Source organism: Caloenas nicobarica, chromosome 2, assembly GCF_036013445.1.
Source record: "Caloenas nicobarica isolate bCalNic1 chromosome 2, bCalNic1.hap1, whole genome shotgun sequence".
NCBI lineage: Eukaryota > Metazoa > Chordata > Aves > Columbiformes > Columbidae > Caloenas > Caloenas nicobarica.
The window spans coordinates 101262448-101280180 of record NC_088246.1 but is presented as its reverse complement, the minus strand read 5'-3'; the positions used below and the strand labels follow the sequence as shown (position 1 = coordinate 101280180).

At 37.9% G+C, this 17733-nt stretch overlaps 1 protein-coding gene across 6 annotated transcripts in view; it reads left to right on the top strand.

Annotated features, from left to right (window-relative positions):
- The window catches only part of INVS (inversin), a 98510-nt gene that overhangs the window by 51686 nt on the left and 29091 nt on the right, over positions 1-17733 (top strand). For 5 of the 6 annotated variants that reach the window (XM_065627690.1, XM_065627689.1, XM_065627687.1 and 2 more), the window contains 5 exons: positions 596-776; positions 4316-4425; positions 8664-8835; positions 13596-13751; positions 15220-15449. In XM_065627690.1, the coding sequence (XP_065483762.1) occupies positions 596-776; positions 4316-4425; positions 8664-8835; positions 13596-13751; positions 15220-15449 (849 nt within the window). The remainder of the gene's footprint in view (positions 1-595; positions 777-4315; positions 4426-8663; positions 8836-13595; positions 13752-15219; positions 15450-17733) is intronic. The other variant, XM_065627691.1, reaches the window with a different exon arrangement.

The following is a 17733-nucleotide window of genomic DNA, read 5'->3' as shown; positions in this document are numbered from 1 at the left end:
GTTTACCATCTTATTTAGAGACACCTCTTTTTCAGTGAAGTGAAGTTTATAGTTTGTATTTCATGGGCCTTTATGATATTTGCCATTTGGAGGTCTCTGCAGCACTAAGATGATGTTCATTTGTATCTATTCTGTTTTGGCTGAGAAAGAAAATAATGAAGATAAATCTGTCTAGTAAAAAGCTGATCAGAGAGGAAATTATCATAATATGAAACTATATAGCTGGGGGCTTGTATGAAAATTAATTTAGCGTATTTTTAAAGAAAATGTAATGAAAAGTCAAGTTATATCTATTAGTGCCTATATTATGTGAACCACTTGCACAACACACTGGTAAAACTAGAGGCTATGTACCAAAAATTAGATCTTGTACAATAAGTATAAAAAAAAATCCATAAGAAATGCTTGAAAATAGCCTATACTGTAACAAAAGTATATATTTGTAGAGCTGTATTCTACTGAACAATGACAGTTTATCTCCTTATTATAAGACTCAAAAATACATGAAGAGTGTATAGTTTTTCTCTTCAACTTAAATATTTTTTAAAAGTTTGTTTTTTGTTTTTTGGGGGGGTTTTTTTGGTTTTTTTTTAAGGAAGCTGCACCTACAGAATCTCTGCTTAACTGGCAAGACTACGAAGGACGAACTCCCCTTCATTTTGCTGTTGCTGATGGGAATGTAGCAGTTGTTGATGTCCTGACCTCCTATGAAGGCTGCAATGTGACATCTTATGACAACTTATTCCGAACTCCCCTTCACTGGGCAGCGTTACTTGGTAAAGTGGACAGCGCTGAGTCATTTAATAATTAATTGGCTGTGGTGTTTAATCTTTGTCTCTGATTTTTGTGTAATTCCAGTCTGGTATTATGCTAACTACTCTCTTAGAACAATAATAGTTTCTGCTAGACCAGGATTAGAAGTTTGTGTGTAGACTGTTTCGTTGTGGGTTTTTTGTTGTGTTGTTTTCTTTTTTTTTTTTTTTTTTTTTTAGCTTCAGATTCTCCAGAGCACTGTAAAACACATTACTTCAGCAGGCTATATAGGGTCATGATTTAGGAATAATTATACCATGTTGAGATGTTCTTGCGTATGTAGCTTTGTTCATAGGTAAAAAAATAACAACTGGTGCTCTAGAGAAGTCGTGTCTGAAATGTATGTAAGACAATCCGTTGGGGTGCAAGACAAAAATATTGGAACTCTCTTTTTATTTTTTATCTGAAAAAATAAGACAACTTTACTAATATTTAATATATGGATTGGTGCCAGCACCCTCACTTGGTCCATATGTAAGACGATCACAGGGTTTGCGAGGTGCCTGAGGGAAATGCCTGCTCAACAAGGCAGGGACTGACAGCGGCATCATCACTCCCTTGTTCACTTTCAGCTGATTGTGATGTACCGCAGTTTACATGTGCTCAGTTATGTGGATTTATGGATGATTTTACAGAGTTTTTACTAAACTACCCCTTACAAAATAGACAAGTGACTTAAAATATTCCTACAAAGAAACTGCAGGTAATCTAATAATGCCAGCAGAAGTGAACAAGAAGAAGATGGCAGAGCTGCGCTTCTCCTACTCCTAGTACAGGCTCTTCATCAAACACGTGACAATCTAATCAGATCTGACAAGAAATTTTATTCAGATAAAGTTTTTTTTCTGTTCAGATTGCTACAGTGAGAATCAGATGCTCTGTAAATTGCAACCCTACATACGTGAATTCTGCATGGTTTGGTTTTACAGGTTACGAAACTTGATCTTTGCGTAACAGGTAAAAACCTGATTAAATATAAATACTCTAAATACACGGAAATGCAACTCATAAAATGACAGGCACAAAACCCATATGATTTAGAAAACTGACCTTCTATTTTCCATTCTCCTATGTGCAAGGAGCTAAAAATAAACACCATGTACTGGATAGAAAGAATGAATCTTCAAATGCTCTCTCTCCCCTTTTAACAGGCTTCATCCCCATGACCCTTTGGGACACTGCAGACAAAGAATGCCGATAAAAGAATCAGATTGCTCACTGGAGCGATTTAATGCAGCTCCAGTGACAATATACATGTAGTTTGATTACATTTATTTTTTTCTAAAAAAAAAAAAAGTTTTCTCAGATTTGCATTCAAGTAGGGATATCGAATTTTTACAGAGAAATTGTGAAAACATTTCAAGCGTCATAGGATCAGTCTCCCATTATCACTTGGTTCTGTCCAAGACACAAAATTTGTCATGTTTTGAAATTGTATTTAAGAGAGCAGTTTTGGTTTTTGGAAAAATTGATTGTCTAACCAATGTGGAATAAAGGAGGAAGATGTGCCAAGATATCCAGTCCTTTGTGAACTTGATGGGGTCTCTAGGTGGCACATGCCCATGGGAAGTTTCTGATTGGTAAATCATGATTAATTTTTAGGGTTCTGTTTTTAAGTTAGATATTGGGTGCTATATATAAATCTCAGAGTCTAAAATGTTACTAAATGGGTTAATAGTAGTTTTTAAGTAGTGCATGGATACAGCCACAAATATTCTATTAAAGGTGATAGAGTACATGTGACCGCATCTTAGGGCATTGTTGTTCCCGTTACCTTTTGTATAAATAAAAGTCTCAGCAAAGTTACACCTTTTCTAAATAAAAGTACTACAGAGATGACAGTTCTTGACCTCAAGAACTGATGTCTAAGTGAGATCCATCTTTGCAACAACTTATTTACTCTTGCACACAATATTGTTCAACTCCCTCAAGCCTGCTCTCATAGATAATTTAGGTAGACCTGTCCTGATTACAGAGTTCAGTTACCCTTTTTCTAGTTCTATATCCTGAAAGTTCAGGCAACTTTTTTTTCAGGCCCAGTACTCCTATGTTTTCCCTGCTGGGATTGTACTCGGAACCAACTTCTTCCAGTGCACCTCCATTCACTTCTTATAGTGTTGAGATGGGAAGAGTATAGCAACGTTACATCCCACTTTTTAGTGTTTTTCTGGTAGGGAGGGACAGTGTGTTGTGATGTTCTGGGTCCAAACTTGTCTTAATGGCTGAAAGAGGAGCCTTTCTGTACACCCTAAAACCCCTATTAAAAAAAAAATTCCTTACGTAACTGTTCATCCTTTTTGACTCAAGCTGTTTTCTCTTGTTTCTGATACGTCTATACACATAAAGTCTGAAAGTACCATTCCACAAAAGAAGGTTTGCCTGCTCCTTCATCTCTTAGGTTTTGAAAAGCTGCAGACCACAACTGTTACACAGCTTCATTCTGTAATTGTCGGTGTTTTCATTAAAAAAAAGTCTACTGATAGTTGGAAGGTTTACCTGCTTTTTTCATTTATTATAAACTAATTCAGGTCAACTCTGCAAAAGTAACAAGCTGCAAAATTGATTGTGTTCCCCATATGCAAGATACTGGGAGATTTCTCCAGTAAAATCAGAGTGGTTTTGTGTGATTTATGCCTTATAGTATCTCTTAAAATACCAGGTCATTAAGGTATTCTGTAAGCTGCCTATGCCTACAAAAGAAAGCATATGAAAGGGTCAGTTGACTTTATTTGCAATATATTATATTTTGTCTTTGTTTTCCTGCCTCTGAAGTGGATATAAAGTTTACCCACTCCCCCCAAAAATGTCATGATTTTAATCAAAAATATCCTAATCTCTTTTGATGGAGTGAGTTGTGTGTGTCAGTTTGTTGTTTATTGCAGATAGAGCAGCTGGCAGTAGGCTGGCCTCCAGGTTCCCTTATACATCTTCAGTTGAAATTTTGGTTGAATAAAACCTAAGTAAAGAATTTACATTTAATTTCTGTAGAACAATGTGGTGTAGGATGAAACTGTAGCATTGGTTTAGCTACCTTTTAGTGTAGATGGACAAATGCTCCACATCAGTCTGTGCTCACTTTACTGCTTCTGATTGACCTCTCACTCAAACGCAGCATCTCAGCTGAATTATCAGAAGCTTTTTCTAGAAATATTCAACTGACTCATTGCATTGTTAATATCACAGTTATCTGACCAGCTACTGCTGGTTTCTTTGTTTAGGGAAGTGCTCTAGTGATGTATTTTTAAAAAAATAGAAAATCTTTCCACATGCTCCTATTCATAGGTCATTCTGATTTACAGATGCCCCTCAAAAATAAGGATACAGAGTGTGGAAGTGGGACACTATTCTGTCTTACTTTAGACTATAATGGCTACAACACAAACATACTATTTTTTTATTGAGGTCTGTTCATTTTATTCTCCCTCTTTTTGTTTTTTTAATTGGAAAGTGTTTAACTGCAGAATTTGACACATATCTGGTTTTATTTTATTATTTTTCTCAGGCCATGCACAGATTGTCCATCTCTTATTAGAAAGAAATAAGTTTGGAACTATCCCATCTGATAGCCAAGGTGCAACACCCCTGCATTATGCAGCACAGAGCAACTTTGCTGTAAGTAGCATGTACCCTAAATACGAAGTAAATATGTTTTGCTGAATTATATATAACGTAGCAAAGTGTTTTGAGTTGCTTTTAAAATCACATAAACGCAGTGTTGTCTGCACAAACTTAATTCAGAGTTTTCCTATGTTATGTGATATAAATGTGTTTAATTTTGGACTACTAAAATAGATTTTAAAAGACTAAATTGCTGTACCAAGAGAGGCCCTTTGATCTATATGTATGCATCAGAACACACAGTAGTCATGTAGGTATTTCAGTAGAAAGCAGAATGGCACCTACTATTTTACTGAGCTTTCGCTTTTTAAAGCTCCTTATAGCGAAATCTAAGCAGATATAAGGTATCTAGAGTAAGATCACCTGTGTGAGCATTTGTGTAGCTGCTACAGTACCAGTGAAACCACTCTTTGCCTTCAAGAAAGTTATTAACTTATTAATATTTGCCATTATGAATGAGCCTTTGTCTCATAAAGTGTGGCTGAAGAGTGAGTACGTTTTGTCAGAATTTGCCATGAACACTGTATTTTAGAAGATTTTTAAAGTTTTTAATATTTAAAAAATATTTTTAAATTCCAGACAACAAAAAAAAATGGTTTCTCAGACAGCCTAATTCTTATGTTTTATTAGAATAGGTAAATTTTTTCCAGAGCAAGATCGGAAACGGTAGAGCTAAGTATAAAACTCAGCAGTTCAATGGTTGCTGGTCATAAATGTTATTATTGAATTTGTCCTCAAGCACGGCAACTTAGGAAGGCTTTTTTCATGCTGTTCTGTCTCTCATAGTTGAATTATGCCATGCATAGTAAGCTGAGACGTCCCATCTAACTTGTCTTCAGTTGTATTATTCATAAGCTTCCTTTACTGAAAAGGTTGTTTAGTGCCTCATTAATGTAGTTATGTAGCATAATTTATGCTCATTAATGTAATATTGCAGCATTTTCTTAACAGGGATACTAGTTTGGGTCTTTCCAACCCACATGTTAATTATTGTAACGTAAGTGAAATTTTAAAGCCCTTGAGAACCATTCAAGTTGACAAATCCAGAAGTACGATTGAAAGAGGGAACTGGCCAATGTATGTTAATACCACAACTGTCACCTTCTCTTTCCTGGTGAGAGTGAGTTTTGGGGTTTCGGTGGGGTTTTTTGGAGGTGGTCTTAGTAAGACCATACAGATATTTTTTAAATTCAGACTTTAATTGGAGCGTATGTCTGTGTATAGTGTACAAATTTTTAAAGACTTTTTTATGGATGCTGATTATTGTCCATTACATGGTATGTACAATTTGGGTCTGACTCACACGCCTAAATTATTTATGTTGTAAAAGCCTTTCTTTCTAGTTTGAGTCACACTCATGGGAAAGACAGAATGTTTTTATTTACAATCTGGTGATTGTCTCCACATGCTTTTATCGTTGAGGTTTTTTTTTATCGTTGAGGTTTTTTTCTATGTTGATACATTTCTAGGAAGTGATTTTTCCATACTGGCTGGCTTTCTCTGGGCTTGATTCAGTTATATTGAAACATCTTCATCATGTTGCTGCCTTTTAATCCTACCATCCAGCCAAACTATGATATCGTTTAGGTTTTTATGTGGAAATAAGAGTAGGTGACGGAATCAGACATTCATTTGCAATCTTGTGGACTTACAATGAATGTACTGTTTCCCATCTTACATGAAGCATCAAAGAGGAGAGTCTCGATCGGATCTGCAGGCCTCTTTTAGCTCGTGATGTACTGAGAGCTCCTGTTTATGCTTGACTACATTATGTCTGGAGCGTCTCTCTTTTGTTTTTTCTCTCTTTTTTTTTTTTTTTTTTTTTTACTACTCTGGTTGTTTCTGAGCACCACTCTTTGCTTTTTTTTCCTCGACTACATACAAATCCTTGAGTATTTCTCACCACTGCATTCCATATACACAGTCAAACAACCGAGTGGAAACACATCCATGTTTCTTTTGGCAGTAGCATCTATATGTTTATGGTTTGAGGGCCACGTTGTTGTTCTGTTCAGTCTGCCCAAGTTTGGATAGGCATGGTACATTTCTCAGTTAAAATGTGGTGTTTCGCAGTCCGAAACAACAAGAAGAAAGTTTGTTCTTTTGTGTTTATTGTAAATATCTCAATATCTTGTTCTGTTTTTCTGTGGGTTACTTACTCTAATGTGACATTTTTGTTATTTAAAGAGACTTAGCCAGCACTTAATTTACATGAGGAATTTGTTTTCTGAGACTAATTTACTCCCATATACTATAGAAGGAAAAGTTCTAGAAGAAAAGTTGACTGATATAACCACCCAAATAGGTTGCTGGAAATGTGTAAGGCTTATGTATCCTGCAGAAGGTCCAAATAAACATCTATTTTAAATTTTTGAACTTAATGTGTGAAGGCAGATGCTCTGTTAGTGTTGATTTTAGTATGCAGAATGCAGGACTATATCTATATTAAAAAAAAAAAATCCAGAAACGTCGAAGACAATGTATTTCCCTTTCACGTTCTTGTATAGATTGATCTAGTAAATGAAATATGGAGACCCCTGTCTTATTTTTGAATATTCAAAAATAATATTTAGTATTTTTCAGAGTTTCTTCATAGCACAGAGTGAAATGATCCAGGTTTATTTCTCTCCTTTTCTGTTGTTTTTCAGCTTTGTTGATTTTTATTTTGTTTTCCCCACTTTTTTTTTTTAATACAGATAAGATACATGTGATTTCTCATGACAAAATACATGTGGAATTAAACTGATTCATACTTCTGTTTTCTGATTTCTTAACCATCCTGTTGTAATTTATTTGCATTTCATTTTCAAGTTGTGACAACTTCATTTTGGAAGATGACTCTCATAGTGCTATGAGGTTTTCTTCCACTTTTTCCCATTAAAAAACTGGAGGGGAAAAAAAAAAAAGTGGTTGAAAGGAACGTAACAGAAAACTAAAATGACTTATTTATGTTTGTAGCATGTGTGCCACAGCGTTGCAAAGGTCCAGCCTTCGCAGCGCTTTTCACGGCGCAGGGTTTCAAGCGGCGCAGAGCGCTGGCAGGGGGCTGGGCTGCCGGCCTAATGAGCAGCCCTTGGTGTGTGAGGGGTGGCCCTGGTCAATGTGAGCACGCAGACACACGCTGGTTTGCATGGAAGGCTTAATTCTTCTATTCCTCATTATTTCTGGCTGGACCTTTTTACAGTAAACTGGTGGTTCAGATATGGGCCCGAATTCACTAAGCTGTTAGGATCTTTGATCACATTAATGTGAGATAAATGAGAAATTTCCTATTTCTTTAAGGGCATGAAGAAAGAAGTAGTAGTTAAAAAAAAATCCAAACTAACCATGGGACTTAGGAATTTTAACACCTTTGTGATTATAAGCATTTGATTCCTTATAGCCACGGAATTCTTATTCCACCTAGAGCAGTGATAGCACTGTTTTGGGGTCACACTAGCGAAAGGATAACATAATGTTAATACTCAAATATAAAAATAACGAAACCCACTTTTCCAGTTTTTATTGGCTAGCCTATCAGTGGCTTTTAAGAGATGTTTACCAGCTGTTAAATACCCAGCCTTTGTAAGGCATTAGACAGAAAAGGGAAAATCTTCCTCTTAATTCTTTTTCCTGCAGTAGTGACTTCCTCTCCCCACCTTTCCTGTGTGGCTTAGTAAGAATTCAGCAGCAAGTTAAACAAGTGGACTTGTTTGCTAAACACAAACACAGCATTTGAAGAAATAATTCTTTTTACTTTGATCTAAATAGAGGATTTACTGTAACAGTTGCAGTGGAAAGCCTGGACTCAAAGACTTTCTGAATCTTTTTTTTATTTATAATATTTAGCAATTAGTAACCTGTCAGGAGAATATTATGAAGGAATATTATTTTAGCGTCATAGTATTACAGTAGTATTTTGATAAGCTGATAATATTTATCCCATTGCTTTCTTCACAGTGACTGAAGTTTCTTTTACTTCCTTATGATGAACATATGATGTTTGACACTAAAAAGAGAAAAGTTTGAGATAAACGACAACGTTAAACTCATAGTTAAGAACGTGCAATGAAAATGGATGAGGAAAAGGGCACAGCAGAAAAGACAATGCTCCTGTTGAGCTATTACTCTCTATAAACATAAAAAGGAAAAATGAAGCTTTGATTTGCTTCATAAACAGCTAAATGAGACACAATAGTTTCTTGTTGTTACAGATTCCTTTTCATGTTAATTTCAATAGCATGTCTTTTCAGGAAACAGTTGAAGTATTTTTGAAACATCCCTCTGTAAAAGATGACTCAGATCTCGAGGGAAGAACATCCTTCATGTGGGCAGCTGGCAAAGGCAGCGATGATGTCATTAGGACGATGCTGACATTAAAATTGGACATTGATATCAATATGACAGACAAATACGCTGGCACAGGTAAGATACTTTACAATAAAGAGCCACTGGATGTTTCCAGTTAGCGTGGTTCCCACCAAATAAAAAACACTGTTAGAAGCTATATTCATTTTTTTCCCGGATGTGTAGTGTAATCCTGAAAATATTTCTGCAGTAGTTTAATTATGTGTGTGAGTTGCTTCTTTGCCTTATTGTGGGAAAGAAACAAATCTTTTCTGTGCAGATTAGACCAGTTCATTTGAAACAGAGCAAGAAGAAGAAATGTAGTGCTGTGCTTCTGTTTAGTTGGATCTGTAATCCTGGGAAAGGAAAAACTGTTCTGCATTTTGAAGGCTAAAAGGAAAGATAATTGCATAAAAAGCCCTCCCTGAAAATGCCTGTTAAAAAAATGTGTCAGTAATTAAATACTTTGAAATAATATAGAGCAAACTGAAGTGGTTAAATTATCATCGCAAAAACCACAAGTACCATGGCTATTTCTAAAGATAGCGTAATAAAGATTAGAACTATTGCACATCTGTTATCCAAACAAGAGGTTAAACTTTATAACCCCCAGGTTTATCATCCTATTATCTGCCCAAAGCAAAAAATAGGTATGCAACGGTGTTTCAGAATTAAAGCATGTAAGTAATGAAATTCAAAATTTCCTATAGCAACTATGAATTTATCTCCTTTAATGAAAAATTGTAAGAATTTATGTTAGAAATATTGTACCTGTGTAGTACTTTTAACAAAAATAGAATCACAGTTCTGACAGAGACACAGGTGTTGAAGGGTATATGCATTCGACAGTGTTGGAAATACAGGTAAAAGTAGTGGAGCTGTATCTTGTGCTGATCGCATCTGAATACAAAAAGAGGAGATTGTGAATATATTGGGCATAAATTGGAGGGGTTTGGTGGCAGGGGGGTGCAGGGGTAAGCTGTGTGGGAAGAGGTCATGAACTACCCTGTGCCAGTCACAGCCAGGTTACAAATTTAGAAGTTAAGTGCAAAAATGTATACCTATGTATAATAAGTAATAAAATGAGAGCTGAGCTGATAGTCAGAGCACACACCTATACATAATACAGTAGAGGGCATTTCTTCTGAAAACTATGTTATTTTAAATTAAAAAGACTGTATATTGCAATGTTTGTTTATGTAAATGTTAATATATTTCTTATAAAGTATACTCAATCCTTTGGCTGTGCCGATACACAAACTAGCCTAAGCTGCATGCTTAGATTTAGAGAACTTGCAGCATAGATCTATTCCAACCCAGGAAAAAGAGATATGAGTTTAACAGCTTTTCTCTTTTCAGATCATACTTTGAATTATATAAAAAGGGTAAATAAATGCAATGTCAGAGTCGCATGGTTCAGGATTTGAAAGATGGCATGCGTGGATATTAGTTTCATATTTTAAAAAATGTAATTTTTATTTCCTTTGGCTGTATGGGAGATCTGTACACAAAGAGCCAAGTACAGTTATCATAAAATTCTATTTAAATATCAAAACTCTTTCTTTCCTTACAAATTAACACACCAAAAAAATCATTTTTTTCCCAAGTTATGATAGTTTGTAATTTTTGAGTTTAAGAAATAGTGCAACAACTAAAATCTCAGTCTTCATATTTGATGACTTTACTAACTACATATTGTACCATTTTAGTCTCCTTTCATCTTTTGTCAGTCTCACCTTCGTGACAGTTCCCTTTTAAATACCTTACAGTATTTGTTTCAGACCTTAAGGTGCAGTAATGTTGTAGTCACTGTGCAAACCTCTTTGCAAAGAGTTTTCTCCTTTGCAGGCAGAAATCACATACTGTGTTTCATAAATTACTCAGGTCTGGATTTCATGCTTGAATAATTCAGGTGGTTTGGTTTATTATCTTCCAGTCTTAAACCTTTCATAGCAGTGATGTGTAATCACCTTTTAATCTTGATTTTTTTTTTGTTCGTAGGGCTTTTAATTCAATGAAATGAATGGGTTTTTCATTTACTTGAAATTGCTGTTGGGTAGAACAAACTCACAGTCCGAAAGCGGGCAACTGTGCCGTTCGTCGCTTGCTGTCGAGCAATCAAAATTTTACCATTGTGCAAACATGTGCAGTAGCATGAGCTTTATTATAGCGAGCTGTAAACTTAAAAGGAAACCCAGCAGTAAATCACACTCTGATTTCAGATCTGGTGGTGGTGGTGGTGGTGGTGTTTTGTTTGTTATTGTTGCTGTTGCGTTGTGGGGTTTTTTTTCCCCAAAGTTCTTAATCATTCCCAAGTTTTGGTGAGGTAAAGTAGTGTTGTATTCTGACAGGAGACTATGCACTAATAGAAAACAGCATACATGCCACTCTGCCTGGGATACAGTTGCTGAGGAGAGTTCAAGGTTGCGTTTTTCTCACTTTTGTGTGCCTGCTTCGCTAAGCTCGGTTATACAGTTGCGTTAACTCAGCCTTTTGCCTTCACTTAAGAAGAGCAAGCTCTCCATTCAGCTCTGCTGGAACATCCAGCCTCTCCGCATTGTGTAGGAGAATGACACCAAGGGAAAGGAATTTCCCTGTTCTCCGAGATCAGCGCCGCAGGAGCATTACAGGGGCAGCTTTATAGCGCTGCCGTCACTGCCTGCAATGGAGAGGGCTCTGGCTGTCGGCGGAACAAAGGGCCTATTGTGACCAGCTGGCCCAAGAATCTCTTCAGTCACCGTGACTCCATCACAGAAAATTTGGCTTACAAGAAAATATTGAGCACAAAGTGCGAAACAAGATGCCTGCGTCAGAATGAGTGATAGGGGGGAAGAAGTGGCCAAGCTGACACAGCAGCTCTTTTTCTATTGTATTGTTATACACACACCATGTATCATCTGATGGAGTGGTTTACTGCCTTTGGTTTCATAAGAAACACAGTACAAAAACCAGAACCTAGAGTTTACTGTGAGGTCAGACCATGAAAACCAGGCCTATCCAAATGTACAAAGCGGCAGGGATCTCATTCTTGTTGCACTTCTACTGATAGCCAACCACTCGCCTCGCTACCACAGATCCTGCTCCTTACAGATAGTTTTCACGGGTGCGATGAGTTCCCCTGTGCTTTGTAGCTGCAACAGTTAAACATCAGTGTCATCTTAAAGGCATGATCTCAATTGCAAAGGCAGTGCTTCTCATACTGTCCCTGGCAGGGACCCCAGTTCTTGTTGGAAGCACCTCACTTGTCTGTACCAGAGTTTGACAATCTCTTTTAAGACAACACGCTTCAGCTGGATTTGATTCACAGGCAGAAAGAACAACCTGTGCATTTTAGTTGTGCCGGTGTAAGGGGTTATGCTGAGTTACTGTTTCATAAGCTGCGTGAAGCTGGTCCCAGGGGCAAACAGTAGCAGGCAAATAGAAAAAGCCTGTTTTGATATGCTGGCTGAGACTCAAGAGCCGATTCCTTCTAGCGCTGGCCCTTCATGGTGTGCCTTTCCGTATAATGGCTCTGCTGGATCCTGACCCTTCCTGTTGGCACATTAAACAAGTCGAGAGAGAGGCAGGTATTGTTTACAGCCGCACGTTTTATTTGCTTGAGCACACTGAATTCTCACCAAGGAAAAATATTTGTCAAATTTCATGGGAAAATATGAATTCATTTTACTAAATGGACATTTGTGAATTGCACTGGTTTGTATTTTCATTCTAAATTATTTTGATTTTGTCATCTGTGAAATATTCTACATGTAAGGCAGTATATGAACATAGATTATCCAATTCTTTCACTGACTATAGGAAATCATCCAAAGCATTTTGAAATCAAATTGTAAGTGAACTCAACGATATGTGTATCCTCCACTAGTTTGAAATCCCATTGCGATGTGTAGCTCTCCTGTCCTTTAAAAAGAACCATGAACTGGTTGGACTGGCATTTCAACCTTTTCCTCTGCTCCAGCTGCCGGTGCCAGCAGGACATTGTGTCAGCCTGGGAGCGACTTCAGCTCCACGACATCACGTCTTCACCTTTGAGGTCTGAAGTATCTAGAGTAGCTCTGTGTGATTTGTTGGTTTGGACTCAGTGAAGTCTGCATACATTCAAATACGAAAGAGCAAAGAAAACTATGGAAGAGTAGGAGCCTGCAGAATCAACAGTTTTCATACAACTGAACCATGCAAATTGTAAAGATGAGGCGAAATGCAGAATCTGGTCTTTCCAGCATCTTTTTTCTGAAGAAAATGGGGAGATGCAGCTACTGTGCGAGATGTGATGGCCTTGCTACATCATTTTGTGTAAAGATTTCTCCAATTTTGAAAACAAAAAAAGGAGGTGGTTATCTGGAGTTAGTGTTAATTGAGACAGTTTTAGTCATTTGAAAGAAAAAAAAGAAGGTATTTTCAGGAAAACACTGAAGAAATAGTGAAAGCTTGCTTTCACTCATAATGGGCAGTTTCATCTCCATTGAGGTGATGCAAGAAATGCCACGAAACAGAGGCAGAAGTAGATCATGTTATGTTCTCTTAATCGGAAGCTGCTAACCTTCCACAAATCTTCAGTATAAGCCAATCTTGGTGTTGTTAAGGTTAAAATTCCTGTTTGTACAAGAAACTTTTTTCAGGGCTGACAGTTTTTCTGCTTATTGCTCTGTTAATTGAATGGCAAGGAAATGTGGTTAGCAATCCCTTGTTTTGATTCATCAGTTTCTTATGGCTGAAAAGCACTTATTGCCCCCCAAAAAGATTGAAGTTTATTTTTATTTTGACTGTTCTCTAATTGTGAACCTCCAAAGCTCATGATATTGTGATTTTGTGTTTTTCTTTCTGCTTTATTCTTTCAGCGTTACATGCTGCTGCCCTTTCTGGCCATGTCAGCACCGTCAAATTGCTGTTGGAACATAACGCACAGGTAGATGCTTTGGATGTCATGAAACACACCCCGCTTTTCCGAGCCTGTGAGATGGGACACAAAGAAGTGATACAAACACTCATTAAAGGTCAGCTGTTATCAATTTACAAACCCGTTCAGAGTTCTGGTGCTGTTTTCTGCCGGACTGGGGAATAAACAGCATAGCTGAGTAGGAGGTGGGGGAGAAAATTTCTTCTCTAAATTTGGGGTTGTCTGGAAGTTCCCTTTGTGGAACAGCGCTAGCAAATGTAAAAGGTGATCAGAATGTGCACAATATTAGAAGAGTTAAATATGGAACTTGCAATATTGGGATAGTTCTTTTCACAGCTCTTTTCTGCTCAAGCCTTTTCAAGTACATTCTAGTCTCTCAAACCACCTCTTCCCCTAGCAAGTAATTGTTTTTCTTTCTTTTTCTCCAGTAAATAAGACCAAATTAATCTTTCTTGTCTTTTGTGAAAAAACATTTCTAGGTTTCTTTGAAGACTTTTTGACTATTTAAATGAATCTTTATTTTTTAGTGAAGGTAGCTATCAGAAATCCTAAATCATTAATATTTTCCTTTGGTTAGTTTCTATAAGCAGTATTTTACTTGTAGGCAGAAATAACATTTAAAATACGCAGTTTTAGATAATTGTAAAAGCTCTGCTGAAGTGGATGAAATATGGTGAAAGAACAGTGGTACCCTAGATGCAAAATTCTATCATTTTAGCTTCACAGAAAAGTTCTGAGTAGCTGCAAGCAGTTTCCCTCCTACTTGAGATATTATTTCATTTACGGACAGCTGAATTATCCAGGCTAACAAATTGCAAGTTTTCCGTCAACCAACATTTCTTAGTGAAAAGCGTGACTCCCTCCGTGATCTGCTGGGTGTATTTAAACCTCCTGTTAAGCTCTTCATCCCACTTCCTATGCTATTTAGTTTTGGTAGATGCAAGATGCTTGGTTATCAGAATCTGAGTTATCTTAAATTAAATATTTTATGATATAGAGAGTCATTGTTGCCGGTTGGTTCATTTTTTTATATATTTCTGGAGTTTTATGTTTGTACAGAGTTTTTACATCTGACAAGAGCACATAGAGAAATTAATTATCTGTATAACAGTCTTAGCATGCTTGAATTTAAAAAAGACTAAAGCTTTTTAAAAAAGTATTCCTTACATTTGTGAATATTTTATCTTGCCTGCTTTAGAGTTTTAAAAAGATATTTCACCTGAAGTCTAATTTTCAAAAGTGATTTTGTTGTTAAGAAATAAAAGTTTCACTGAAAATTAATAGGCCTGAAACAAACAAAGGCTAGGTTTTTCAAAGGCATTTGACAAATCTGGAGATTCTAAAGCATATGAGAGGATACTCACAAGCTTGCGAAAAAGTCAGAAGCCTGACCCTCACTGTGAAACTATCTCATTCTCCATTCATTTTGATGTAAGATATGGATTTGAGTGACCCAGTTGAAATTACTTTCCAAAATACTTCTAGCTGAACAGAAAGCTATTCTTTTTTTATTTTCTTTCAAAAGTATTTTCTTTCTATGTTCAAAAATGTATTTGTTGTTACAGGAGGAGCAAGAGTAGATCTGGTGGACCAAGATGGCCATTCCCCACTTCACTGGGCAGCCCTGGGAGGAAATGCTGATGTGTGCCAAATCTTGATAGAAAATAAAATCAACCCTAACGTGCAGGATTATGCGGGTAGAACACCACTGCAGTGTGCTGCTTACGGAGGTTACATTAACTGTATGGTAGTGTTACTGGAAAACAACGCAGATCCAAATATTCAGGATAAAGAGGTGTGTTGTTCTTCACTGGGCTGTTTAATTAACCTCAGAATAACCGCAAGTCAAAACATTTCCCTTTTCTTCAAGGTCATTCTCTTTTCTGGGACATCGAAGCATCTTTGCTGCTGTTTATCGTGAAAGGAAATGCATCCTGACATAATTTTCCGTATGGCTTCACTTCTGAAATCTTGAGTGAGAAGTAACATTTTCATATGCAGCATGAAGATTCATATTTTTCCGTATCGCTTTTGACTTCTCCTTCACAGAATCACAGAATGTTAGGGATTGGAAGGGACCTCGAAAGATCATCCAGTCCAATCCCCCTGCCAGAGCAGGAACACCTAGGTGAGGTTACACAGGAAGGCATCCAGGCGGGTTTTGAATGTCTCCAGAGAAGGAGAATCCACAACCTCCCTGGGCAGCCTGTTCCAGTGTTCCGTCACCCTCACTGAGAAGAAGTTTCTTCTCAAATTTAAGTGGAACCTCTTGTGTTCCAGCTTGAACCCATTACCGCTTGTCTTACTGTTGGTTGTCACCGAGAAGAGCCTGGCTCCATCCTCTTGACACTCACCCTTTATATATTTATAAACATTGATGAGGTCACCCCTCAGTCTCCTCTTCTCCAAGCTAAAGAGACCCAGCTCCCTCAGCCTTTCCTCATAAGGGAGAACTTGTCAATGTGGGATCTTATGAGGAGTCATATTAATCATCTGCTTTCTTAACTTCTATCATTCCTTATTAACAGCTGACATGGGAATGTAATTTTATAGTTTGTAATGTGTTTTTTCAGCATAGAGATAGAGCAAGTAAGATATTGCAAGTGAGGTTGCACAACAACTTCAATTACTTATCCGCATACGTATCAGTCTTCCAGGTGAAAAAATACCCCACTGATAAGTTCATATGTTCTTTCATGCCAGTTTGCAAGCAGTAAGTGAAATTAGGAGCCAGAACAATTGTGCAACATATAACAGATTTCTTTGTAATATGACATAGTTTCTCAGAAGTTGGTAGAACTTCATCAGTCAAAAGAATTTCACCCAATTCGTTAAACTTTCCTGTAGCTGTTCATTGGAGGGCATGATCTTGATGTTTTTCTGTGGTACCCAGCCTTCTAGGTATTTCCTAAATTTGGGGTTCAGAAAAACAAGACACCAACAAAAGGCATGACCTGAAAGTGAAGTGAAATGTGTTCTGTTGATATTAACAGAGCCTGAGGTAATTGTCTTGTGGATCTGTGATCTCAGTCCCAAGAATGGTCAGATATGAGCTAGATGTATAGAGTGCAGCTTGAGAATTGGACTTCTGCTTAGATTCTGAAATCAATCTTCTTTTGAAAGCACAGCTGGAATCTTCCCTTGTTTGCCTGTGCTGATAAGCTTTCCTCAAACTTCATCTGACACAGTTCTTTCAGTCTTGTCACCGTGTTTTGGAGCAGCCTAGAAAACAGCCTGAATCACAGAATGGTTGGGGTTGTAAGGGACCTCTGGAGATCATCTAGTCCAACCCACCTGCTAAAGCAGGTTCACCTGGAGCAGATGGCACAGGAATGTGTCCAGGCAGGTCTTGAATGTCTCCAGAGAAGGAGACTCCACAGCCTCTCTGGGCAGCCTGTTCCAGTGCTCTGGCACCCTCAACGTAGCGAAGTTTCTCCTCATATTCAGAAGGAACCTCCTGTGTTTCAGTCTGTGCCCATTGCCCCTCATCGTATCATTGGGCACCACTGAAAGGAGTCTGGTCCCATCCCCTTGACATCCACCCTTGAGATATTTATAAGCATTGATGAGATCCCCTCTCAACCTTCTCTTCTCCAGGCTGAACAGACCCAGCTCTCTCAGTCTCTCCTCACAAGAAAGGTGCGCTAGGCCCCTAATCGTCTTTGTAGCCCACCACTGGACTCCCTCTGGTAATTCCTTGTCTTTCTTAAACTGGAGAGCCCAGAACTGGACGCAGTATTCCAGGTGCGGCCCCGCCAGGGCAGAGTAGAGGGGCAGGATAACCTCCCTCGACCTGCTGGTCGCACTCTTCTTCATGCACCCCAGGGTACCTTTGGCCTTCTTGGCCACAAGGGCACATTGTTGACTCATGGTCAACCTGTTGTCGACCAGAACTCCCAGATCCTTCTCTGCAATGCTGCTTTCCAGCAGGTCCACCCCTTACTTGTGCTGGTGCCTGGCATTATTCCTTCCCAGGTGCAGGACCCTACACTTGCCCTTGTTGAATTTCATCAGGTTCTTCTCTGCCCAGTCCTCCAGCCTGTCCAGGTCTCGCTGGATGGCAGCACAGCCTTCTGGTG